This window comes from Gymnoscopelus microlampas (genome assembly GCF_963454915.1).
Source record: "Gymnoscopelus microlampas genome assembly, chromosome: 12".
Lineage (NCBI taxonomy): Eukaryota > Metazoa > Chordata > Actinopteri > Myctophiformes > Myctophidae > Gymnoscopelus > Gymnoscopelus microlampas.
In genome coordinates, this window is record NC_139949.1 from 47,639,909 (window position 1) to 47,666,648 (window position 26,740).

General features: G+C 43.3%; 2 protein-coding genes across 3 annotated transcripts; one reads left to right on the forward strand and one right to left on the reverse strand.

Annotated features, from left to right (window-relative positions):
* Positions 1 to 1,100: 1,100 nt before the first annotated feature.
* On the forward strand, positions 1,101 to 25,424 carry LOC311057525 (myosin regulatory light chain 2B, cardiac muscle isoform-like). Of its 2 annotated transcripts, XM_084074493.1 has the most exons (8): positions 1,101 to 1,171; positions 2,308 to 2,409; positions 20,951 to 21,040; positions 21,582 to 21,657; positions 22,565 to 22,669; positions 23,877 to 23,955; positions 24,071 to 24,119; positions 25,290 to 25,424. In XM_084074493.1, exons 3-8 carry the CDS (start codon positions 21,005 to 21,007, stop codon positions 25,392 to 25,394), a joined length of 450 nt encoding a protein of 149 aa, XP_083930619.1. In that variant the 5' UTR covers positions 1,101 to 1,171; positions 2,308 to 2,409; positions 20,951 to 21,004; the 3' UTR covers positions 25,395 to 25,424. The 2 variants fall into 2 exon arrangements, with proteins under 2 accessions (XP_083930619.1, XP_083930618.1); XM_084074492.1 differs by lacking the exons at positions 1,101 to 1,171; positions 2,308 to 2,409 and adding an exon at positions 18,672 to 18,787.
* On the reverse strand, positions 5,789 to 11,065 carry LOC311057393 (brefeldin A-inhibited guanine nucleotide-exchange protein 2-like; the record flags this gene model as incomplete). Its single annotated transcript, XM_084074352.1, has 1 exon — positions 5,789 to 11,065. One exon carries the CDS (start codon positions 11,063 to 11,065, stop codon positions 5,789 to 5,791), a length of 5,277 nt encoding a protein of 1,758 aa, XP_083930478.1.
* Positions 25,425 to 26,740: the final 1,316 nt, after the last annotated feature.

A 26,740-nucleotide genomic window follows, 5' to 3' on the forward strand; every position in this document is an offset into this window, starting at 1 on the left:
CACTGTATACATTGTGACAATAGTATCAGTCAGTCAGGTGACCTGAAGAGACACCAGTGTGTATAAAAAAGTTGTTTTAGCTAGAGGATACCATTACATCCATATTATGTATTGCACATTATTTTGGTGCTATTCATTTATATGGTAGAACAGTTTTTCTATAATTGTACTGCTTTGATGTTATGATTTGAATTTAATCAATTCATGTCATTTGAATGTAATCTTTCTGTGTTTTAGTACACGCCCAATGGGAGGCACTATTCAATTATTTTACTTATGAAATATTAGGTAACCGGGGAGGGGAATTAAACTTTGCATGTATTTTTAAGGAGCACCCGGACTGGATACACAATTTTATAAAAAAAAAAAAAAAAGAGTCCCCGATGCATTTGATGTTATGTATTGGCATAACATCCTTTCCTCTCCTCTCTGATTTTGCACTTTTAAGTCACTCTGGATAAGAGCCTCTGCTAAATCAAATGCATAAATTGTATATGCAGCTGGATTCTGCAAAAAAGTGTCCCTTGGACTTGAGTATCTGTTTTTCTTTTTACTTCTAAATTTTTATCCCACGATTTTGTAACCCCATTTTTTTTACACCCAGTGCCAATTGTCTATGTAATCCAGGGCACTACCTTCCCTCTGCCAACCTAGGGAGGCCAGGGCTGAGCTCATGCCTCCTTCAATGCATGAGAGCCAACTGAGCTTCTTGTCACCTGACAGGGGTGAGTGAGGGGTGGTTGGACGTAGCGCGTGGAAGGAACACGTTATTCCAACCAGTTCCTTTCCCCTCCATCAGGCGCCCCGGCTGGCCAGGCAGTATAGTGGCCAGGATTACTGCATACCCGCTAGGGAACACGGGGAGAACATGCAAACTCCACACAGAGAGGCCCTTTCGCCAACCTCACCTAGGGTATGGGCACTGATGATGCGGAGGAGAGACACGTCCACAGCGTCCCCTGCGGGAATCAAACTCGGGACCTTCTAGCTGTGAGGCGACACACTACCGGCTGCGCCACCATGCCCCGGGACACATTGAAGAAAAAGAGGCGACGTTATTTGTGAAAACAACATGGTGTTGTCTGACTGTTGATACTTAAAAATACTAAGACATTAGAAACAGTGTCATCGTTAAGAAGCAGGGGGACGTTTGACCACTGAAACACAGCAGGTAGGTACAGTAGGCCTATTATGAACTCAAATGTGTTCCATCTATTAATCATTTCAGATGAACTCATCAATGTGTCTTTATTGACACATCATTTAAGATGGAACATACATTGAATTGCTCTGCTGCTATCTTATACATGTGATTATAAACACAACCAGTATAATATTATAGATTTCTGCTCTGTCTCTGGTGAGACAGGACAACACAGACAGAGCAGTGTGGCAAAATATACAGGATTTATTCTGTTTATTAATAGGTGATACCAACATAATAATGGATAACTGGGCACCATTTATCACGTGTGTGAATTATAACAATGGGCTCAATAAACATCACATTTATAGAGCCATAGACCATCAGAATGTTTGTAAACAAACAGGTTTTTCCCAGTGTTGCCAGATATTGCGAGAAAAACAAGCAACCAGTTCTATGAAAACAAGCCCAAAAGAAGCGACTATGCTACGGCTATTTGAAAATAGCATATCTACAAGGTCACAGTGCGTTGTGACGTGTTGTGACCTTGTAGATCTGCTGTTTTAAAAATAAGAAAATATCTATATTTTTTAAAGGTAGCTTAATTTTGGAACATTTTTAAAACACAAATCTTGTATTGGCACAAAATGTTTTCAGATGGGGTCAGGGGGTCTGTGGACAAATACTAGCCCTAGAATGTCTGATCTTACATACATTTCATGTATTCCAAATACACAGCCAGATCGGTCCGATCCCTGCCCGGTTAGTAGACTGATCTCCGCGGCATAAAAGTTATTTGAGCTGCGTGTGTCCTCACCCAATAATTAATTCCTAAGACTTTTAGTCAGATATTGTCCTCTAGTTTCATCATTTCCCTTTGAAAGTTCTGGCAGAAAACTTGTGTTTAGTAAAATATCCACTTTTCCACGAGCTGCAGAAACGTTAAAAACAGATGGGCTACTTTCAACTCATTAACTTAACTTTAAATCATTATTTGCATTCATCCCTAATATACTGTATGAACCTCATAATCTTTGCACCCAAGATTAATATGTTGGAGAGTTGGGCTTAGGCCATATTGCCTTTACCTTCTGCAAATAGTATTGTTATTCTTGACACCACTGGGTCTCTATTAAAGTCCTTATTCAATTGCTTCATTTCAGACCAGTCTGTGGAGTCCAGACTGCAGGTGAAGATGAACTCTCCAGACTCAGCCAGGGACATTTCTATTAAACAGGAGGAACCTGAAGACCACCCACACCTCAGTAAGTTTCATGTGCTCTCTCTTTCTTTAGTTTTTTTCTGTTATGTTGTAGGGCTGCCACAATGTCTTATTTTCACTATACGATAATCATGGCACAACATAACATGATAATGATAATATATGTATAGCCAACATTACAATATGTCTAAAAAATCATTTTTAACATTTATTGTCTTATTACTACTGCATTACTATACATCCAAAAGATCAATGTAAAAGAAAAAACTGCAGCATCTAACTTTACAGATCTTTGACAGGCTTTTTCTCAGCGGTTTGTCAAATTTGCCCCAAACACAGACAAACTCACAGACTCACAGACCATTTCTAGATTTTAAACTACAACCCAACCCAGATGTTTCTGTTTCATGATGTCATGCACTTACAGGCATGAGCTGTGATTGGTCTATATTTTTGAGGGGAAATGCGTATACTGTACATATTGTACATACAGACCAACCCTGTTCTATACGGCTTGGCCTACAGCCTAATTTACTCACAAATCAGAGCTGATGCGTGAAATAGTATGGTTTAATATTGTTTCATAATTTAATGATTACCAATAACATTATTCATTTGTTTGGTAAAGTAACTAAATATATTAATTCAAATGACATTTCTCAATATGTATTTTGCTAAAACCTTTCTAAAACATGATTTCTCTGAAGTTTTCAGAAACACCTGTAGTTAGTATGTAAATATTTGGTCAACCAAAGTAGTAGGGCTGACCTTCTAATTTTTTGTTTTAAGCTTCTGGGAACTTAAAGCGACCAGAATTCAAATCTGTGTGGTTCGTTGAGCCAAAACCCGTCACTTTCGTTTCAAATCGTATCCTTTGATCGGCTGGTGAAATAACTTAACTGACACAAAGTATTTATAAACATACTTGTTTGTATTACAGAGAAATCTTTATGAAATCTCGATCAGAGATCCAGATGCACTGTGCACTAATGTTACAGTGTTGTGAATCACAGTATGTACTGAATCAAAAAGAATCAATATATTAGTGAAAAAACAAAATACTGTGCTAACAACAATGACGATAGTAATGATAGAAAGAAAAACTAGGATAAGAATAAAAAATAAGCCTTACAATATGGGCATGGAGACATAAAGTATGTATGTAAATGAGCAATGAGGCATTGTAGGCTACTGTACCTAATAAGTCTATACTAAAAGTAGCAAGTGGTCACAATAGTAGTCACAACAACATGACAAATGTGCAAGATGCCTAGTATCTATGTATAATATAACAGCAAACGGTTTGCCTTTTTGTACTAGGTGATAACATTCAGTATATGTAAGAAGAGAAGACTAGAGTTTCTAGCGCCAACCCACTTTACTGTTTTGTCATTTTTCCTTGAGTGGTTTGTTTTTTCTTTAATAGGTTTGTTTTTTCTCTTTTTTGTCTCTTCTCCATGCCCCTGTTTATGGCTCTAACAGCTGCCCGATATAAGCTTTTGCCCAGCTCAACAGTAGGCTACCTCCACAATAAGCATACTCTTTCACGGAAGCTGTGGTCCACAGACTTGGACCTCCTCTCTATCCCCCTCTATTTAATCACTTTAAACCTGGTACTATTTGTGGCATATCACTGTGTGATCCTGTCGATCTATCTTCACTGTATTCTAGTATTTAGGGCTTGAGTGGAATGTATCTTGGCAAAAAAAAAGGCCCACCACCATTTATTTGGGGGGCCTCAGTTACAAGGCCCTCCATGTTCAGCCACTCCCGCTGGACACCCTGGACACCTAGGGCTGCTCCACCATGACACTTTAATCTTTCACTGAAGGGGCGACAGTGCCAACTCCCCTGAGAAAGTCTCCGCACTCATATGCTTCATCTTTTGCTCTACCTCGTTCTTTTCTAGCTGGTCCTTTGGGTCAACAATTGAGTGCCAAATTCCTAACGTTAAAACGACCCCGCCTGGATAATGAAGAATCTTTCCCATTCAAACTTCCCTTAGAAGTTTTTTAATCACATAATATTATAAAAAAGATTGTTTATATATTCAGTCAAATTGAACTGTGTTTGGGGAACAGAAGAATTAGGAAATCCAGTGACTCGCTGTTCCCACTGAAGCATGTCATGCTTCGTCACAAATATTCCTGAGATTCCTTCAATTATTAATTTGTTTATTTAAAAGGATCCCCATTAGCTGCCGCCTGAAACGGCAGCTATAGTCCTCCTGGGGTGTAACACAATAATATACATTAACAATAAGAAAAACATTACATTCTGAATGTATTACACACTTAAAGTGTAATATTTTGAAATTGAAAAGCATTTCATAAATTATTTATCCCATAAGAAAATAGAATACAAAAAAAGGAAACAACAGCAATAAAACAATTCAAAATCAAGTAGACAAAATAAGGTTCACCAACCATAAAACCATCATGTAAGCGAAGATGTTATTGCACTGAGAGTTTGTAGGTAAAGTCAAAGTTTCTTTTTGAAACAAGCCTTTCCTTCTATGCTACAAACATCACCTGGAAGACTATTCCACAATGCAATTGCCCTATAGAAGTAGTAATCAGTCCACTACTCGCCCCTCGAGTGGAATATGTATGATCTGAACAATAAATTCTGTTATTATAAAGAAATAACAACATCCTTAGATGTTGTGATTTATTTGATAAAACAACAGAGAACTGACAACGCTGCTCTTCTACAGAAAGAAAAAATCCAATGCAACACAACGTGACACTGCTTACGGTAGGCCTATGTGCGTTCGGAGTCGCCGGGCAGTGGCCAATGTGTATTGGGAGATGTAATTAGGGGCGGCCATAGCTGAGTGGTTAGTGAGCCCGCCTAGGGAGCCAGAGGCCCTGATTGCCCCAGGTTCGATTCCAGGCCAGGTCAGATGTGTCGATGAAATGAAATTTGTCCCTGAGCAAGACTCTTAACCCCTAATTGCTCACAGGTTCTCATTGGAAACAAGACCGCAAGGACTTTCATGAACGACCTGTTAAAAGGAATTATCCTTATCCTTAATTGTTACCCGGTTTGTAGGACTAGGTGGCATTTTATTTGATATCTTTGGATAAAAACTTTTTCTCAGTTGGTTTAATGCTTCATAACCATACCTTTTATTCCCTCCTATTTTTGTAATACAGTTCCTATATTAGGTGATTTAAAAAGGGATTTTGATTGGGAAACAAATCGTCATGATCCAGGGACGATGACGATTTATTCCCACTTCCAGCAGAGGAGTAGGGATGAGATGAGATAGAAAAAAGGATAGGAGTCAAAGAAACAAGAAAAAAAACTGTAATTGAAAACAAAAAAGGAACACAAATTATCCTGATCAGAGAGAGTGCTGCATAGTCTGTGTAGGTGGTCTCTCTGGACCTTCAATCCCCCCTAGAAATGGTTTCAGTTCAGGCAAGGGCAGAGTCTCCCCTCTTTTCTATCCGTTCCACACAGACACTCACGCCCTTCTCCTCTGCTGTCCCTCCAGAGTGAGCGCTGCCGGGAGTGGTGATATGGAAGACGGAGCCGACGCGCAGAAAGAAGCGCTGCAGCTCGGTCCGCAGCTCCGGGTTCAGGTCAAACTGCATAATGTGACACAAATGGGTGTAGTAACAGGACATGAGGGGCTTGAACTTGTTGTCTGGCAGTCGTTGTGTCCCGGTGAGCAGCAGCATCAGCACGCTGGTCCAGGCCTTTCTGTGGCTTTCTGAGGTCAGGCTCATGAAGTAGGAGAGAGCGTCACCGCACAACTGCAGCAGGCGTGTCTCTGTGTCGGGCCACGAGGCCTGATGCTGGGTGTCAGAGTATATCCGAAACAGGATCCTCAGACTGCAGTCCAGACTGCTGGTCTCCTGCTCCAGAAGGTTGGGCTTCCCTTTGAGGTCTCGAGTCCAGGGTGCTGTTCTCTGCTCATTGTTGGAGTTCAAGTCTTTGGCGAAGTTGTGTGACTCTAGCAGACAGTCAAGCAGCTTGAAGAGATGCTGGGAGGACAGGTGTCTGTACATGCCCTGGTCAAAACCTGGCTCCACTTCGTCGACCTCAGTCTCTTCTAGATCGTTCCTCTGTGAGGCAGCCATGTTGTCTGCATCTTCCTTCTTTCCGGTAGCTAAGAATACAATGTTGTCTATGGTCTGGATCAGCTCCAGCTGTAACACGGACTTTATCAACAGACCTGCAGTCAGCTTCTGGTCCGCGATGGCCTTGCCCTTCCAGCTGGTCATCATCTGAGTGTCCAAGTCAATATCTGTATGTTTGCCATCGTCAGATTCCTCTACCTGTCCAGCTGGTCGCTGCGTCAGCAGGGCATGAGGGCTGGTATTCTGGACAATCTCCAACATGCAGGAGCAGGTGACATTCCACACCTCTGGGCTGAACTTCTTACCATTGAGAATCACTAGCTTTCCAAAAAGGTTGGTACCTGACCGGGCCAGCTGCTCATTGCCTTGTCTGACACACCGCTGTAGCTGTGTGCAGATGTCTGTTAGGAGAACCTCACTGAGAGGCTCGTAGAACTGGGTGAACACATCACAGATGGTGTTGTGCACATGGTCCTCTATTTTCTTTGCCTGCTGCTCAGGCAGATTCATGTTGTCAAGCATTCGGAAGATGATGCGGAAGAGGTCACGCCACCACCCCTTCTCAAATGTGTGTCCATTACTCTTCATGATCTCATACATGACTGTCAGACCGGTGGTACTGACATCCAGCTTGCAGCGGTTGATGATGTGGGAGAGCTGAAACAAGATGGGGAACCAGCCTCGAACCCACACTCGGTCACCGGGGGCCACGCTCATGTCATCACTTGTGTACTCTCTCAGAGCCTGTGGTCTCTCAGAGACATATTTAGCGCAGTGGCCTATGAGCTTGATAGCCTCCATGCTGGTGGTGTCAGGGAAGGCAGTGTTACACGCAAACTCTGACAGACATTTCACTGCGTCTTGGAACGAGTTGGTGGCTGCCTCAAAGTGCTGCTGGAAGGTGTTCATGACTATGAGGCCTGTGGTCTGGAAGGCTAGCACCACTATGGCCTCGTTATGGTCGGATGCTGCCTGGTGGAACACTGAGAAGACGTTCTTCCAGCCTGAGCGAATGTTGGCTGCCTGGGAATTCACTATCTGGGCAACGCACCTGATCAGCATTTCCCTGATTTTGGGTGATCTGTTTTCCTTCATGATGTGTTCAAATGGCTTAAGGAAGTCCTTCTGGAAACGGAAGTTGTCCAGCTCTCCTTTCTCCAGGAACTTCATGGACAGTTGCTTCAGAGAGACCACCGCAAAGATGGCTATGTCCTCATTAGGGTTACAGCCTACCTTGTTAAAGTGGTCTCCTATGATCTGCCAGATTCTGGACCACTGCAGTCTGATGCGGTCCATGTTGTAGTAGGAAAGTTCTACTATTTTCTGCAGGCTGAACATCCTGGATTGGTGGGCTGATGCCAGTTCATCCATGGAGACCATGCACAGCAACCGCACAAAGTTGACAATTGTATTTCCATCTAGCCTTGTGGAGCCAGTGAAGATCCTGTCTACAGCAACAACTATACTCTGAGAGCTAGTCTCCCCCACAGACTCCTGGATGTGAGCCATCTGTTTCCTGTCCTGAGGGCCCAGCCCCAGGGGCATGAAATCAACGCTCCCCTCCAATCCTCCCTGAGTCTTCACCCTTGTGCCAATCAACTGTGCAAGCTCCAACTGGCTGATGCACCTCAAAATCTCATGCCAGGAGTTGCCCAGGCAGTTGCCGTCTGTGTATGCCACAGTAAGGAGGGTTTGGATGGTGTTGATGTTCTTTTGTTTCATCTCTGTGATTCTGGAGCTGGCTGTCAGCAGGCTGAACCTGGCCAGGGCCTTAACGTATGCTTCACGCTCCAACTGCATGCTGAAGATGCAAGCAATTCTGATGGCACAGCGGATACCTTCAAGACACAAGGAGGCCACCTCTAGGTCATCACAGTCCTGAAGCCCTACACTGAATGCTGCCAGCAAGGGAGTCCATGCCAGCTTAAACATGTTGTGGACATGCTCCATGTACGTAGCACTGAAGGGGGACTGTGCGTGGCTCACAGCCTCCATCCGAGCCTTGGCCTGTTCCATCTCCAGGTTGTACATGGCACTGTTCTTGCCGGCAATCTCATCATATATAGAAGACAGGTAGTCCTCTGACAGGTTCTTGCTGTCATTGATGCCTTGGTTCATCTTGATGTACTGCTCCTTGGTCATATTGTTCTTCACCTGAGGACTGTGCAGGTCTGTGGTCAGTATGATAATGGAGTATGCCAGGACATAAGCAGTGTCTGCACTAGCAAACTGTGTCTGTCCCTGGTTGCACTCCAGGTATCGCGCAGCAAACTTCTCCATGAGCCTGTCGATCTTCTGGGCCTCTCCAGGCAGCCCAAAGCCCTCCCGGAAGGCTCTGAGTGCAGAGACAAAGTCTTGACCACAGAAGTCCAGCTGGTTCACATAGCAGTACATCACCTCCTTGTTTAACTTGATGTTCTCCCCTAGGAACTCACCCACCTGGATTGTATCCAGTCTCTTCTCCTTGTGGAGGAACTGTGCGATGTCCTCGGCTGTGCTTCCTAGCATGCCCTGGTCCTGCAGGTACTGAATGCCTTGCTTGGGCTTCTGGTTGAACAGTTCAATACCAACGATGTCCTGCTCTTTGATGACCTCATACTGCTCTGGATGCTCGTGCTGCGAGGTCAAGATGTTGGATGACACGGTGGAGTCCACGGTGCTTGCAATGTCCCTGTGGTTTGCAAGGTTCTCTCGCAGCTTCAGCTCTGCTTTCTCGCCATCCCCTGTATACTCCTGGCCATGGTTAGGCTGCAGGTTGGGGTCGACATACATGTCCTTGCTCCACTCTACCATGCATTTGAGGATTGAGACCAGGCACTCCAGACCCTTCTTACGCAAACTCAGCTCCTGTAGAGCGGTAATTCCCAGCTCCTGCCCACTCCTGCCCTGAGCAATCTTAGACAGGTTGTTTATCAGCCGCTCAAAGATTTTCGTGGCGTTTGGGTCACAGTCGTAGTTCACGTAAATATATCCAACACATTGGGCATCTGCACAGATGTGTCTGAGGGTCTGAATGACCACCCATTTGTGCTCAAAGGTGCTGGAGGACGTCTCCAGGATGGTCAGAAAGATCTCCCTGAAAAACACCTCGATCTGCATCTTGAGATGGACGTTGAAGTGTGACAGCAGTGTAAGGAAGATGGCAAGCGAGAGATGGAACACCTCGGGCACAGAGGAAACGCCATTCTTGGACAGTGGTTTGCACAGGTACTGCTGGATGGCATTAATGAACATCTTGTGGTTGTGGAATACTGGGCCTGCCCCCTGGAGCACAGAGAGCAGCAGCTGCATTGACACCACCTTGGATCGCAGCTCATGAGAATTGGGGACATCTGGCAGCAGTGTCATGGAGAGCTTACAAAACGTCCGTAACACCAGGAAGGCGTCCTTCTGGAGCACGTGAGAGAAACGTGCATCTGAGTGGCCTCCATGCAGGTGCTCCGTGTCCAGCATGTCTGTGGAGGACACAAATGCACAGTCTTCTATGATGTCGTTCATCTGCTGGCCCTCGGGGGGAATAACCTCTGTGTGCTCTGGGACAGGATAGGGTGCGTAGTTACCTCCTGGTCCAGTCTGTATCTGTGATGGTGGTGACGTCTGCTCTGCCTGCTCTGCCTCAGTATCTGTCAGTTCCGTTGTGGTTGGAACACTGTCTGGACTCTGCGGCCCTTCTTCTGCTAGCTGGGTCACGACGGGGGGTGTCTCTACGCCTTCAAATTCAAATGCGGTGTGTGAAGTCGGCGTGACCTGTTCTTTCACCACTGCTCCGTCAACCCATGCCTTAGCACTCTCGGTTTCCGCATTGGTGGAAGGTGTGTCAGGGGCCTGGTCCTGGGTTGAAGCCACGGGTGTCAGTGAGCAGTCAGCAGTGGTAGTGGTGGAGTTGGTGAGGTCTGGAGTGGCAGCTTGAGGGGAAGGGGAGCTATTGCTCTCCAAGGCCAGGGTCTGGTCGGAGTGGGGGGAGGTGGACCTCTGACCCCTTGGGACTATGGAGGGGTTCTGCTGCTGTGGCCGATGCAGACAGTCCATCTTCTGCTCCTGGGCCTCCATGGCCGCCTGGTTCTCCATGCGTGTGAAGATGACGTTGATCATCTGTGTGAGTGTGCCCTTGGCTGTGGTCTGGTTGATGAGGTTGCGGCTGGCCATGTAGATGGTGTAGCACGTCTTGACTGTCAACAGCATCGTACCCTCATGGATCTGTATGTGGGGGGAGGTGACCACCGTCAGGAGGGCCTTGATGACCTGCAACTGTACGCCCTCGTCCGTCTCTGGACCATGGAAGCAGTTGCAGATGGTCTCCACCAGGCGATCGATCAGCCTCTTGCCTGGGGTCCCGCTGTCCGGGGTGTTCCCCGTGAGGTGGCCATATGCTATCTGCTTCTGTAGACAGTCCAGCGCAATGCTGACTATCCGTGGGCACTCTGACTGACAGGCCAGCATGATAGCCAGGACATATTTGTCAGCCACCACAGTGGCATCTTTTTGTTTCTCAAGCTCGACTTTGATTTCATCCTGTGCCTCCTGACAGGCTTTGTGCAGTTCACTGTGCTGGCTCTTCACCATCTCCTTATCTGACAAGATTTCACCCAGTGCCCTGGACAGAAACATGCTTGTTTGTCTGCTGCTATGGTTGTAAGAGTTCGATGTTGGTTGACGAGTCAAAAAAGGGTCGACATCAGCCAGTCAAATACAGGGAAATACATATGTTTACAAGATCCTATCTTGTTAAGTACTTGGAATGGTACAAAGTGTCCGCATGTAGGCCAAAGTACAGTATAATAGAGCCATAGATATCAGATTATCATAGTCTTCACACTTTATATAGGCTGACCACAGCTATGGTCTGATGTCACACAACACAAACCTTGCCAATGCCATGCATGCCTAAACAATGTAGATTTGCACAGGTGTCCTTGTGGTTCATCCATGTAAATTAAAGGGGCTACACCATGAATTTCATTTTTTTTTTTGGTATTTAGTATTTTTTGGGCTCCCCAGTGTCTCTTGTACCCAATTTTTTTTTTTTTTTAACATTCAGTCATTCATGCTCATTTCATGGATTTCCTGAATGGGCGTGTCTGAACAGGCCATTTCAGAATGGCTGTGCAAGTGATGTCACTTGCACTGATTTTGCATTGACGATGGCCAGACAGAATTGCTCAGTAGCTCCCCCCTGCCCAATAGGACGTTTTGGTATTGCAGCTGAAAAAGCTTGGAATGACAGACAGTCAGATTGTGAGAAAAAATATCTGGATGTTTTTTAGGCTTACAACCTGTTTAAAACGTATTAGGGGGCAATATTTATATATAATATATATTTTTTTAATTCATGGTGTAGCCCCTTTAAAATGGCACTTTCCAGCCAAAACAGTTATAATGCTAATGACAGGCTGAACCCCTTAACGGTACGTACAGTACAGTATCTGCCAATGCCAACATGGAGGATTTCTTGTGCTGTTCTTTTCCATTGAAATAGAAGCTGTTTGTATTAATTAATCCAACATTAAGGTAGACCAGAGGAATGTGTCAGTGTGTTGCACAAAGATATGTGCTGACCAACTTCACAAAACGCGTACTGATAATGTAATTAACTAAGTAAGCATGTCATTAATTACATTTTTGCCGGACCCAGGGGGTCTGGCTTACATGAGGCTTTGTACCTGTTTTCTCCATACATGGGCATGGTCACTTTGTCCTTAGGCCCCAGCCATAAAAGTCTGTCCCCCTTTCGTCCATACATGGGCATAGACACAGGCTGACACGTCATGTGAAGTCTGGGTCTGGCGGAACCAGGTCTCCTGGTCTTGTTGTTTAGTTTTTACCTATATATTTAGACCATTTGGACTGCAAATGAGAAATAACAAAATAAGCCTATATTTGGAAAGGGGAGACAAGAAGCACGAAGGTGAAGGTTGTTAAGCCTCACAGCCCATGGCTGCCAAAAGCCCCCTGGTAATCAAGGGCCCACTGGGCACTTGCCTCTCACTAAATTCACCAGAACCCAGGAAATGGCATCTAATGGGGTAAAAGGGACGGAGGACCCCCAGCCCAGACCCGTCGGCCTTACTCAGCGTTTCAAACACAAATCAGTAAACTAAATAACCACAAATGGTTTTAGGCCTACAGTGTATGCAGTCTTTGTCCGTTTTGGAGAGTGGTGGGGTGCAGTTTCTTGGCCTCCCCACACAGGGGCGATGTTTAACAGACTTTCGCAGGCTCAGATAGCAAGATGAGTTTGATCGATTGAATAGTGTATTGCCAAGTTTTAAAAGTACAGGCAGTAAAATGAGTTGTAGCTAAACTTGCCAAATGACACAAAAAGACAGAGGCTTGTTCCCATTGTGGTCCATTAAATATTCAACACTCAAGCAACTGGACAAAATAACAGTGCAACAAAAACAACTACACAACAGTAGCCAATAGAAAATCTAAATATACAGATTAAATCTGTGATAAAAGTGCAGTCCTCTCAACCTAGGAAAGGAACAAGCTCACTCTATCTCTGGTGTGGTCTCTATGATAACAGCTCCTTAAAGTTGGTGTAACTGATACCTTTTTGGTTAAAACTTTTTTTTTTTGTGAAAAGGTTAAAGCTCTATATTCTGATAGTAAGCATTGCTCAATAACAGGGGTTTCCGAACGAATCTCATTAATAAACAGTAAATACATTGTCAGTTGGATTGATTGATTGATTGATTGATTGAGATAATCAACATATTCAGTTTTCAGCACTCAAAATAGGTCAGGTTGTTGTGTGGGTGAAATAGTCAGTCTCTCTCTCTCTCTCTCTCTCTCTCTCTCTCTCTCTCTCTCTCTCTCTCTCTCTCTCTCTCTCTCTCTCTCTCTCTCTCTCTCTCTCTCTCTCTCTCTCTCTCTCTCTGCCTTCCTCACTCCCTCCCCCTCTTACTGTCCCTCTCCTCTCCATCTCCCAATCCTATCTCTCTCTCACTGATTGAGCTCTCCCTCTTTCTACTGCCACAAATTTGACTTTATAGGCTCACTCCCCAGGCATGTCCATATTTGAGCGCAATCCGCCCGCCAAAGACACCACTGCAACTTGACCTTTAGGCCTATATGTGAGGTCACAATCAGAAATCGGTATAACAAGGCTAAACTAACACTGCTACATTCAGTCTTTGGCCGAATGCATAGCGGCAGTCAATTAGTGACTTGATATTCAAATTTTAAAAAGTGTAATCTGTGGATTAACCTCTTTCAACCAGGCGTCCATAATTTGGGCACGTCAATGACGTCATTTCAGGCAATGCACAAGTCCACAAAAAACAACACTTCGCTTTGCGACGTGTTGTGAGTTTGTAGATTTTTGAAAATTATTGAAAGTATGAACTAGGGCTTATAAGTGGTTAAAATCGGATTTCCTGTCTCCTCTCTACACCAGCGGTTCTCAACCTGTGGGTCAGGATCCCCAAGGGGGTCCCCACATGATTTGGGGGGGGGTCCTCAGATGATAGTTAAAGGACGACTTCACCACTTTTCTAGGTCCTCACTAATGCTCATGATAAAATGATACCATTTTTTTCTACTTGGTCTGCGTCTCATAGGAGGGCTGTGGACAGTCCAGAAACCCGTCTACCAGTGACATCATCGTTAGGCAGGATTTTTTTTCCCAAAAAGATTACAATTTTTTTATTCAGATTTTTATTAAGGCGAGAACAATGGGATCTATTATTGCATTGCAACTTTCCAGGAATACAAAGCCTGCAGTTTCTATTAGCTTGGATTCGCCATCGATGATGTCACTGGTAGACGGGTTTCTGAACTGTCTACAGCCCTCCTCTGAGACACACTGATTAGATTTTTTTTTTACCATTTTATCATGAGCATTAGTGAGGACCTATTATATGAAGATATGTTGAAAAGTGGTGAAGTCGTCCTTTAAGTGACAATTTAAGGACTTTTAAAGACTTTTTAACACCTAAAAAGGTGCATCAAAAGTAATCAACAAACTATGCTGTAAAACATTGGCCAAATTGTCGAATAATATAAGAAAGAGGCAATAATTTTGAAAGTAGTACAATATTTATCTGTGGAACGGAGTCACACTAAATGGGGGGGTCCCCAGTTCAAATATGATTATTTTGGGGGTCACGGCCTGAAAAGGTTGAGAACCACTGCTGCTATAGACGAGTCCACAGACGCCCTGCCTGTAGGCGGCCATCGCTGCGGTGTCGCGGTGTAGGAGCGTTGACACCGCAGCTATGGCTGCCTACAGGCAGTCTGTGGATTTGTCTATACACCACGCTCTACCCACCCAGGCGCCAGCTGCTCCACCCCTGGCCCCTGGCCCCTAAACCAGACCGTATTCCCAGTAGTTGAGAAGTGAGAACACAGGTCTGACAGGTCTGATGTGATACAATCTCCTGCTGTTGTGCTCGCGTGTGTGAAAGGGCAACTTCAAGTTCATACGAGAAAGCGGCTAATGTGTAAACGACCCCAGCCAACCCCGCCCCCTCTTTTTCCTAAGTCCTATTTAAACGGTTGTGGCTGCGGGTGTCAATCCTTGTGGATCCAGCGGGGCAGAGCGCAAAGACACACGCAGGGGGCCAGGAATCAGCTCTAGGTCATGATGACAGCCGACAGCACGGTAGCCAACTGTCCGAGCTCCATGTTGTTGTGAGGAAGAGAACGGTGGGAATGACTGCATGGATTAAAGTTCTCAGTCGCCACGACTTATTTCAGTCATTTGGATTCCATAAAGAAGCCAGCATGTCTTCTATGGCAGTGGTTCTCAAACGTTTTCATGTCAAGGACCCCCAAGATGATATGTATTTGGCTGCGTACAAGGCTTCAGTATTATTGAAAGAATGCAAGTCTCTCCTGTATATTTGGACTTCACAGCCACTTTCTTAAACCCGTCTAAACGTATCCCAGTCCGGCTCTCTAGTGCTTGGTCCGCTCTTTTTACCCCTCTACACCAAATCACAGGAAATAGCCGATCTACAAGCTCACAACGTGTGAATAGGGATGCTATAGGGTTCAAGTGGTTAGAGTGCTCCCAACCCCCATCCCTCCAACTTAAAACCTAAGCATCCCTGTTCCCTGTGTTGTGAGCTTGTAGATCGGCTATTTCCGGTGAAGAGATCTGGTGGGTGGCGACGGGCCACAGAACATTCTTCAAACGCTGATCCGTGCCAAGCGCTTTATAAAAGTGACGGGTGTGCACACACACATATTTGAACACGTTTGGCATGCATGTTTCATGCACATAATAGTAATAATTCACCTGCTTAACAATGAATTTAAGACGCTAATGTGTCACCCCAGTGCACACACACGCCTTGCACCCACACACACACACACACACACACACACACACACACACACACACACGCACACTATACTTGTGAGGACAATTCGATTTTGTAGATCCATGCGCTATCAAAGCGCAACTAAATATAAATCAAGCCCAATTCTAACACCAACTCTATAACCTCTAAATGCCTAATCCTAAACATAACCGCAATTTGATTGTTTTCTAATTGTAAGACTAATTCTAAAACATACTTTTTTAACCCTAAAACAACCATTTCTCTAGTAAGGACCAGGGAAATTGTCCTCACATAACATCCACTGTATTTCTCAAACTCTTCTTGTGGGACTGTTGGCCCTCACAGCTACTTTATATTAAACACACACACACACACACACACACACACACACACACACACACACACACACACACACACACACACACACACACACACACACACACAGTTATCTAAAACAGGCTCCTCTCCAAGGCTGCGTTGCGGGCGAGGAGAGATTCATGGCTGTATGACAGAATCACAATGCTCACCTGTTATTCCATCAAATGTACAGTATAAATAAAGCAACACACTCCACTCTAATGACTCCATATCTGTACTACAGGGTCACTGCATGAATCTATAGTACCGCAGTGGTTCTCAGTGTGGGTCCTTGGGGGGGTTCCATGGGAATCCCCAGCTAAAGTATTGATAGTTCGGAACCAAATGTAACCATTACAGGTCTGTAACTCTGAGAGTGTACAAATGGAATCAAATGGACCCTTAGGTGGTCTGTAACTCTGAGAGTGGCGTGCACAAATTACTCTACATGATTCTAGTATAGCACACAGCAGATTCGGTACTAACAGCAGTGATCAAACATTTTTATGTCAAGGACCCCTAGATTGATATGTATATTTGGCCACAGAACCCCATCTGAAAAGATTTTGTGCAAAGGAGCCCTGTGAGAGAAGAGAAGATTTGTGTTGTTAAAGGACCCCTGGGGGTCCCCAGACCCCACTTGGATAACCAATGCCATCAGACAGGGCTCATTTGTCCATTATAATACTTTTTGATCCATTATAATATTCTCTTGATGATTTTCTATAATTTAGTCATTATGTACTTGGAGAGAACATTATATTATATTAAACCTGTTCAAGTAATATAAAAGAAAACTTTAGAACAATGTGTTGAGGGAGCACTGATATGTATTGAACAATAGTACATGTAGTTATGCAGATGTATTTTCAAATATTATACACAGGGGAACTTCTGTTTACAGGATAAAATATGTAATATGTTCACAGGATAAAACAAAATAGAACAAAGTATGCAAAAGGTATTAACAAAATATATATTAATATTCTTTATTATGTGAAGCACTTTGTAACTCTTCTGAAAAGTGCTATATGAATACATTTTATTATCATTATTATTATTATTATTATAGAAACCGCCTGCATCTTGACATCTAGTAACCACCACATAAGTTTGTGCCCCATTTTTTATCAGCACAGATCTGACCAAAGAAACCGTTAGTTCCACAGAAAGGCTGCAGGCTCAGCTGTCGCCACGGGGGTATTATTTCATTATGGTGGTAATCTGGCACGTTGAGACACTGCATGTGCACCTGTGACCACACACCACACCCGTCAAGTCTGCACACAAAACCACAATTGAAGGTCACATGCGGCCATCATCGGCCTTGATACCTGTGCTTGCTTTGACCGCCATACAAAACAAGAGGTAATAATTATAATAAATGTTTATTTATATCACACTTTACACTTTACATTTTCGCAAACCTCAAAGTGGTTGACACAGTGACAATGACCTCTGTCTCAACTACACTGGTTAACAATAGCTGTTGTTGTCGCAGCAGTGGACAGTAATGAAGTACATTTACAGTACTTGTGTACTGTGCTTAAGCAACATTTTTGGGGTATCTGTACTGTTTGTTTGTTTTTACTTATGACTTTCACTCCAATATTATTTCAAAGACACATATTATACTTTTGACTTCAATACATTTCTAGGAAATGACCCCAGGACCCAAACTTCCAAAAATACATTAATATACACTACATTAATTAACCATTACCCTGTTTCAAATATAGAATGACTATTTAGCCTATGTACAAGCTCACAAGCTTACTATTTGAATGAATACTACTATCAGTCAGAAAAAATTAAACGGCACAAGGTACAGTCAGACATTAGGGCTAAAAGGATAGCACAAAAAAGTCCTGGGGACTTCACTCCATTGTGGTCCTATGTATTCAATTAATCAACATAGCATAAAAATACATATCAACAAATATAAAACACTTTATGTAGCCTACAAAGGAGAAAAAGGGGGAAACATTTGGCAGTGAATGTCTCCTCCTTTCAATGGGAAGAATCAGTTTACCTCCCCTTGAGGTAAACTGATATTAAAAGGAAAATGTTGGCTATTTTGTCATTTGTCATATTTTTACAAGCATGTACTTGAGACCTGGAACGCATCTGTGTCACTTTAGATTTCTTTGGCTATTCAAAAATAGCAGATATGCAAGTTCATAGCGCGGCACCGAGTGCCGCGCTACGAGCTTGTAGATCTGCTATTTTTGAAAAATCTTGAAAATAAAATTTTCCTATTTTTTTTCAAAAAACTGTTAGGATTTGTAAGGATTTTTAGAATCGGCCTCAAGCCTTAATGGGTTAACTCAAATCCAAATTTGATCTAATTTGTAGTTGAGAACAATAATATTTGGTCAGGACTCAGGAGTTGAGTGCAGTCCTTCTTGATAGTGACACTGACCTCTGCCTCAGCTACACTGGGGGTGGGGGGGATTAACAATAGCTGTTGTTGTCCGACGCAGGGCGGTAGATATTAACTCTGTATATGGCAGAGAATACCTTGGGTGACAATCAAGCCCCCCTATTGTCTAAAGTTAGCACAGGTTGGTGGAGGAAGCCAAGCCGCCGGTCGCTATATAAACACAAAATGTGGCCTTTTTGGCAACTTGTCCTCCCAGTCACGCTTTGAGAGCAGAGACGTGTTGAGAAGCTCCTCGCGATGGTAAGACAACAGCGCATGATGCACGCCTTCGTCGGCTTTCACGCCGTTTTCCTTTGTCTCTTATCTTGAGCCTTTTTGCATCCTCCTTCTTCTGCGCGTCTGGGAGGTCGTTGGTGTCAGTCTGTGTCTAGCTGGGCTTCTGTCAGAAAGGATTTAAACATTCATATTTATTTTTTTATTTTGGGGGCTGTGGGGTGAAAATAAGGTTTTGGGCTCAAGTATCATAGGGTTATTATCAGGAGTTAACCTTTTGTTAAGAAAAAAAAGTACTGTAACTGACAAATTGTCATATAGCATTCATAGCAAAATACTGTCAATTGAACTCTGAAAGTGTAAATGTACCTGTAAATGGGACCGCTAAATACATCAGATCCACAAAATGAACTCTCAAGAGAGCTCATTATTTTAGTTTTAAGTGTGTTTTAAGTTTATTGATGTGAGGGTCACTTCATTCATGTTAGAGACACCATAATTATGAATGGCACTCTGTTAGATATTGCATGTTCACTGGGCAAAGATTGTTTCTCAGCAAATTATTTAAAAATAAATTAGGCAAAGTATATCATCAAAGTTCTTAGCATTTTAATGTGTATTGGGGTGTATAGAGGGAAATGCTAGCAGACCTATACTAGAGCCCCGAGGGACTCCTGTCAACTAAGTATGTAGGGTTTAAGTGGTTAAATGGAGTTGTCACTTAATGTCAACATAAAGCTTTGACCTGCTGTAATTATCACACTTTGTCCTTGTCCTCACATAACCCGAGACATGAGTATGACACTGGGCATTCTGTGACATCAGCCAGTTACTGTAGCATGCAGCACAGGTGCAGACCCACTGCACACTGCAACATTCTGTGTGTGTCTGTCTGTCTGTCTGTCTGTCTGTCTGTCTGTCTGTCTGTGTGTGTCCATACTGTAGCTAATCTTGCAAACCGCTGCACTGATCAGGGCCACATTTCTAGTGCACACTGCCGGTAGGCCACAGAAGTAATGTAAATAATACTTAATTTTACATGTTATAATGGAAGTCAATGAGGCTCTGGTCAGTTTGAAACGTTGCCTAGATTTCATTCATATAGATATGTTATATCTATGACGTATGACGACTGACGTCATACAGTAGAAGATGACTGACGTCGCATGAGGTCCGAGATCCACATTGGAGCCACAGCATTTCTAAGCGGATCTCAAGACACACAATCAGGGCAGGAATTTCAGGGACCGTCAGTTTGGCCCTGTGCCCCTCAAAAGAATGGCATGCCCTGAGGCCACAGTGGCCCTAATGCCCCAGCTGACTGTACCACTTTCTCCTCTGTCTCTTTCTTGTCAATATGTAGACACCAGTGTCTCTTTCTTGTCATTTAGACACCAGTGTCCATACCATTATTTATTTATTTATTTATTTATTTCACTGCATATAGTCCACATATTAAATATAAGATAATCCTTAACCCTTAAATTCAATTAATTCTTTCAATGGACTAAAACCTTGTTGATTGCTGATTTTGGTATCCTGCTAGACTTAAAGCGCTATTATGTACTTAAAAAAAAAAAAAGGAAATGTAATTGAGTCCATTCTGTATGGTAGAGTATGTTAATACAATATAACTTATACAATTGAGGTGGTTGCATTTTGTCTCCCTGCTCTCCCTGCTCTGTGTCTATAGCTGTTTCTGGTTTGACAGGAATTTCGACCTGAAGGTCAAGATTCAATTTATCCCCTGAGCAAGCAGGCAGGCTCTATTAGCTCAATCGTAAACATTTCAGCACTTGCGCAGGGTTCAAATCCGGGGTAGAAGAGGAAAGTTACATAGTGCAGCTTTAACCACCTGAACCCCTCAGTAGCATCCCTATTCTGGAGGGAACAGGGTGAAGATATTTGGTGTAGAGGGGGAAAGACTGGACCAAGTACAGAGGCATCTCATGTCCAGTTTACTGAGTGTGTTTTAGTGCTGTGTGCTTCAGTCCGTTAGTTGAAATATCATTCACATAATTCTTTGTACATCCTGTAGTAGGCCTACAGCAGCCTGTACAGTAGCTACATACTGTAAGCCTCTAATCTGATATACAGAACAGGCCCTTTCAACTCTTGTGCAGGACGGCAGTCAACGGCACTAATCGTTTATTCACAGACATTAAATCAAACTTGTCCTCCTCCCCTCAGTCACCAAAGAAGGCCAAGAAGAAGACGGCGGAGGCCAGCTCCAATGTGTTCAGCATGTTTGAGCAGGCACAGATCCAGGAGTTCAAGGAGGTGCGTTAAGCGTGATGTATACTTTGTGTATTATATACACGTCTCTCACCCCATTTTTTTTACCTGTACAGGAAAAACAAACTAAAGAGATCGGCCTATTGTTTAGGTTGGTTTAGCAGTAGTTCGCCGGAAAAAAATGACTCATTTTCTATCAATTACACACCCCATGAAGCCTTGAATTCATGGATATTTTTAAGTTTTAAGTGGTCAAATTATTGGCTTAGGAATGTGACAAAAACAAAATAATCTCCATGAATTCAAGTCTCCATGGGGTGTGTAATTTATAGAAAAAAAGTCATTTGGGGGGTGAACTACCCCTTTAACTATTCACCGGTGGTCAAGTCAATCTGTTACCGTTCTTGCAATGCAAGTGCAACATATATTGTACAGCTTCTTCTTCTTAGAATTATTAGTATTAATACAAGGAATGGCGGTAACTTTTTTTTTAGGCATTTTTGAGATTGCTGTCGAAAGCTGTTGTTGACATTCAGTGTGGCTGAAACTCTCTCTCTCTCTCTCTCTCTCTCTCCCTCCCTCCCAGGCGTTTACGATCATGGACCAGAACAGAGACGGCTTCATCGACAAAGGCGACCTGAGAGACACATTCGCAGCCCTGGGTGAGCTACTACTTTAACCCATTAAGACCTGAGGGACAAGTTCGCAGCCCTGGGTGAGCTATACTACTTTAAGGCCAGAGGAGAGATTATTACAGTAGTCAAGAATCAGCGGACGAGAGGCCTCCTCGTACAGAAGCCATGTACTGCAGGCACACAGACATACAGTAGATGCGATAAACTTACATCAAGATTCTTCATATTACTTTATTAAGAAACAGAAACCTGGAGCAGAAAGAGACGTAGATAGTGTTCAAAGCAGTGTATTAATGTCACATGCATGTAAAACACAGCTGGTAGCATCATTGCAGGCGGTTTAATTTTCTTGGTTGTGTAGTTGACTATGGACGGTTCCTCTTTACTGTTCTGTATGTCAATGTTAAATTACAAATGCTTCACAAAACAGAGTTATTGCAAAGCAGCTAGTTACCTTGAATGGAGAAGTATTTACATTATTAATGATTCAGCACAATGTAATGTTTCCATAATTGATATAACATTTTGGAGCAGCATTGCTGAGATGGAACAGACACAATAGACTGGCAAAAGTGTCACTTCAGCACTCGATAGAATATATCTATGGCATCAGTGATTCTCTCACGACGGTGTTCTGTGTTTGTGGTCCAGGCCGTCTAAACGTTTAATTCTGTGTTTGTGGTCAGGCCGTCTACACGTTTTATTCTATGTTTGTGGTCAGGCCGTCTAAACGTTTAATTCTGTGTTTGTGGTCAGGCCGTCTAAACGTTTAATTCTGTGTTTGTGGTCAGGCAGTCTAAACGTTTTATTCTATGTTTGTGGTCAGGCCGTCTAAACGTTTAATTCTGTGTTTGTGGTCAGGCCGTCTAAACGTTTAATTCTGTGTTTGTGGTCAGGCAGTCTAAACGTTGTTGTGTTCTGTGTTTGTGGCCAGGCCGTCTAAACGTTGGCCAGGATGAGCTGGATGAGATGATGAAGGAGGCCCCTGGTCCAATCAACTTCACCATCTTCCTGGCAATGTTTGGTGAGAAGCTGAAAGGTCAGTTGGATCCGGGCATCTGCATGGGGACATGCTCTATCTGGGAAAGAATAAAACTGGCACATCCGCTGGAGGGCAGGTGCAGGACCAACAGTGGATATAAGGCAATATAAAAAAGTAGAAGTCCGCACACTGTTACTTTTCAAAAGCTCCCAGTCAAGGCTTTATTATAGATTAACGTTTCGACATAGAGTCTTCAGAATGAGGCATAGGACAAACACAACACTCCTTAAATAGTGACACCTCAGACTAGCCACCGACACAGGTGCAGTCAGTGTGCTCCGAGTGTCTGTTGACTTACTCAAGTTCAAAATAGCCTATAGTAAGACATACTGTATCAGGGCATGAATACAAAATAGCTGCCAACGAATATTGAACATCTATTTCTATCTATCTATCTATCCGTCTGTCTGTCTGTCTGTCTGTCTGTCTGTCTGTCTGTCTGTCTGTCTGTCTGTCTGTCTAAAATAGAAATCCCCCATTAAAAAATACAACAACATATTTATGAATTAAATAACGTATTTATTAGAAATAGGCCTACAGTATCTGTGATGTACAGTAGCATGGACGTTTCTTAATGGGAAGAAAAAGGGAATGTCCGCACAACATAACCTGCTCTCCCGTCTTTTTTATTTATCTAACCAAAAGTAAACAACGTTTGGTCCATGTAGGGCTTCATCTGGTGGTTTCTTAAAGGCAGTGGTGGAAAAAGTACTGGAATGTTTTACTTAAGTAAAAGTATCAATCCTTCAGTGTAGATGTAGGCTACTACAGAAGTATTGGTATCAAAAGGTACTTAAAGTACCAAAAATAAAATAACTAAAATGTTTGAAAATAGAAGATCACATCTTGTAGATCGGCTATTTTAAATTAGCCTAGTTATAAAATAAGGCTAAAGTGGTTAATGTATGTTTTATAATGTAATCGTTTATATTTGCAAAGTAACTAGTAACTAAAGTTTTCCAATAATTGTAGTGGAGTTAAAGTACAATATTTACCTCTGAGATGTAGTGGAGTAGAAGTGAAAGTATAGACAATTGGATTACTCTAGTAACGTAAAAGTAGCTCAACATTGTACTTAAGTACAGTACTTGAGTAAATCTACTTTAGTTACTTTACACCACTGCTTAAATGGGACATAATGTGTAAAAAGTCCTATTAGTTTTGGCTTGGTGTGTATCTGACAGTGACACCGCTCTCACTGCAGGTACTGACCCAGAGGACACCATTCTCGCCGCGTTCAAGATCTTTGACCCAGAAGGAACGGGCATCCTTCGAGGAGAAGAGTAAGAACATTTTGTCAATTTAAATTTAAACATGCATGTTTTACACAGTATGCTGTGAGGATAGAGTTGAACAAAATAGTGAATGATACCTTTTTTTCCCTCTTCTATTTTTAAGCATCAAATACCACCTCATGTCTCAGGCGGACAAGTTCACAGAGGATGAGGTAATGCACTGGGTTTTGAACCAGACTCTAGTCAATAGGCTCTAAGCACAGCAGCCATATTGGAAAGAAATTGGGCCCTTCTTACTTCCTTCACAGGTGTTACCAATTATACTAATGAAGGGCTCTGTTCCATTTTGGTCAGGGTGCTGATATCGTGCATGTTGGCTCACTAGAAACACTCCATTTTGGTTCCCAAATAGCCCCTTATGGTGGGTGTGTAACTCTGAGAGTGTACAAATGGAACCAAATGGACCCGTAAGGGTCCATTTGGTTCCATTTGTACACTCTCAGAGTTATGGGGGTTCTTGAAAATAAGACAACCATTATGTCACACTAAATGGAACAGAGCCTTAATTAGTATCATTGGTAACACCTGTGAAGGAAGTAAGGAAGGGGCCCAATTCATTCCCAAAATGGCTGCTGTGCATAGAGCCAATTGGCTCTAAGCACAGCAGCCATATTGGAAAGGAGTTGGGCCGTTTTCTTACTTCCTTCACAGGTCTTACCAATGATTCTAATGAAGGCTCTGTTCCGTTTAGTGTGGCACAGTGGTTCTCAAACTTTTTTTCATTTCAAAGACCCCCATAACTCTGAGAGTGTACAAATGGAACGAAATATTTGTACACTCTCAGAGTTACACACTCGTAAGGGGTGTGGAACCCGCCTCAAGGGACCATCAGGGTCCCTGGACCACACTTTGAGACCCACTGGTATGGCAGAGTGCTTCCGGGGGGCAAGCTGGAAACGTCCGTGTGCGTCACAGAAGAGGGGGGGGGGGGGGTCGGGTTCGGCAGGCCAATCAGAGGCAGGTAGGGGCGGGACAACTAGATTCTGACAAGTCCTGGAAAAAACGTGCTGTGATTGGCCAGTAGTCAACGCGCTGTGATTGGCCAGTGCTGGTGCCCCCCTGAAATATGGCCGCCACCACACGAAACAGGTCGCTCCAACGAACTGCAGAGGCCAATGAGGTATGTAGGTTTCTATATCTATGAGCCAACATGCACAATATCAGCACCCTGACTCTTGTTTGACCAGAATGGAACAGAGCCTTAATTAGTATGATTTGTAAGACCTGTGCATTGAACCTGTTGTGACTGAGTGTCCATTTAAACTGGAGCGCTATGTCGTCTCTGTGACGTTTAATCTCCCAATCCCTTTATCCTGCTCCAGGTCAATCAAATGTTTACTAACTTCCCCCTGGACGTTGCTGGCAACCTGGACTACAAGAACCTGTGCTACGTTATCACCCACGGAGAGGACAAAGAGGCAGAATAATGAGAGAGGACATGACACACTGTATGCCCCCACCGCCACCCTCATAATAAATGTTTGATAAAAGTCCAGTGTGTATTAGTGTGTTCTATATTAACTGTTCTTATGTGACATATATACACCATAGGGCACTGCTTCTCAAAGTGGGGTCCGGGGACCCCCAGGGGTCTTTGAAGTGGTTCTAAGGGCGTCCCCAGCTAAATTAGTTAATATAGATAGATAGATAGATAGATAGATAGATGCCTTTGTTTATCCCACGGGGGAAATTCAGTCGCCCAGAGTCGGCACAGCAGTTAAAGGTTACAAAGTTACAGGTAAAGAGTAAGGAAAAGAAAAAGTAGCCTACTGTCATGCACAGCAAAAAAATCAATAAAAACAAGAAGCATCAACAATAAAGAGCAATGGTATACAGAAGTAGAACCTCATAGCATCACATAGCATCACAATGCAGTGTTCGTTGTATATGTCTCTGGCTGGAGATTAAAGTCAGTCTTTTTTTTTTTACAGTGTCTTTCATATTTATTTGACTTCCAATAGGACGGAGCTATTGCACAATGTGGAATGGAACAGAACAGAACTGAATTGAGTAAAAGGATGATCAGCCCTATTTATATGATCTTACGGTACATTCGTGGCACAGCTGTGTTTGGTGTTCTCTTAATTACATTCACTCACAAATCCACACGTTCAAAACCAGTGTGCTGCGTCTGACATACATAGAGGAGTAGAGGTCAAAGAGGTCAAAGTTCCTTTCAACAGGGGTACATTTGGATGTTTCAATTCGACCAGCAGGGGGTGCACATATACCCAACCCATACAAAATGGCCAGTTGACCTAATTTGACATGAAAATGAAGGTTCACTCCTGTAAGACTTTCACTTTTACTTTGCTCTACTGCTGCAGTGTTAACATAGACTGTCTGACTAGAAGACTTCACTGAAAAGGAAGATGCCAAAATGATCCTGAATGACTGATCTGGTTCTCAACCTTTTCAGGTGGCGAAGCTCCCAAAACAATCATATTTGTACCCACTCTGACAAGCAATTGGAATTGTAGGAGTTGAGGCACTACTTATTTTGTTTGACTCGGTTCTACAGATAAATATTGTGAAAATAGCCGATCTACAAGCTCACAACGCCTTGCAATGCGAACCTGGGGCCCTTGGGGACCCCCCAAAATAATTTGGGGACCCCCCCTTTTAGTTTAGGTATTAGTCACCAGCGTTTGTAAGATCGGCTATTTTTGCAACTTGTGCGCAACACTCTTGTACAGACAAAGGAGGGCCAGGGACGTGCATAGATAGACTCTAGGTGATGCTAGAGCACCTGCCCTTTTTTTCCAGTTTACAG

Bases quoted from the DNA above. Each gene is read 5' to 3' on its own strand.
- LOC311057525 (XM_084074492.1), top strand. The intron at 21,041-21,581 runs GTGCGTTAAGCG...CCTCCCTCCCAG, and splicing joins AGATCCAGGAGTTCAAGGAG to GCGTTTACGATCATGGACCA. The intron at 22,670-23,876 runs GTCAGTTGGATC...CTCTCACTGCAG, and splicing joins GTTTGGTGAGAAGCTGAAAG to GTACTGACCCAGAGGACACC.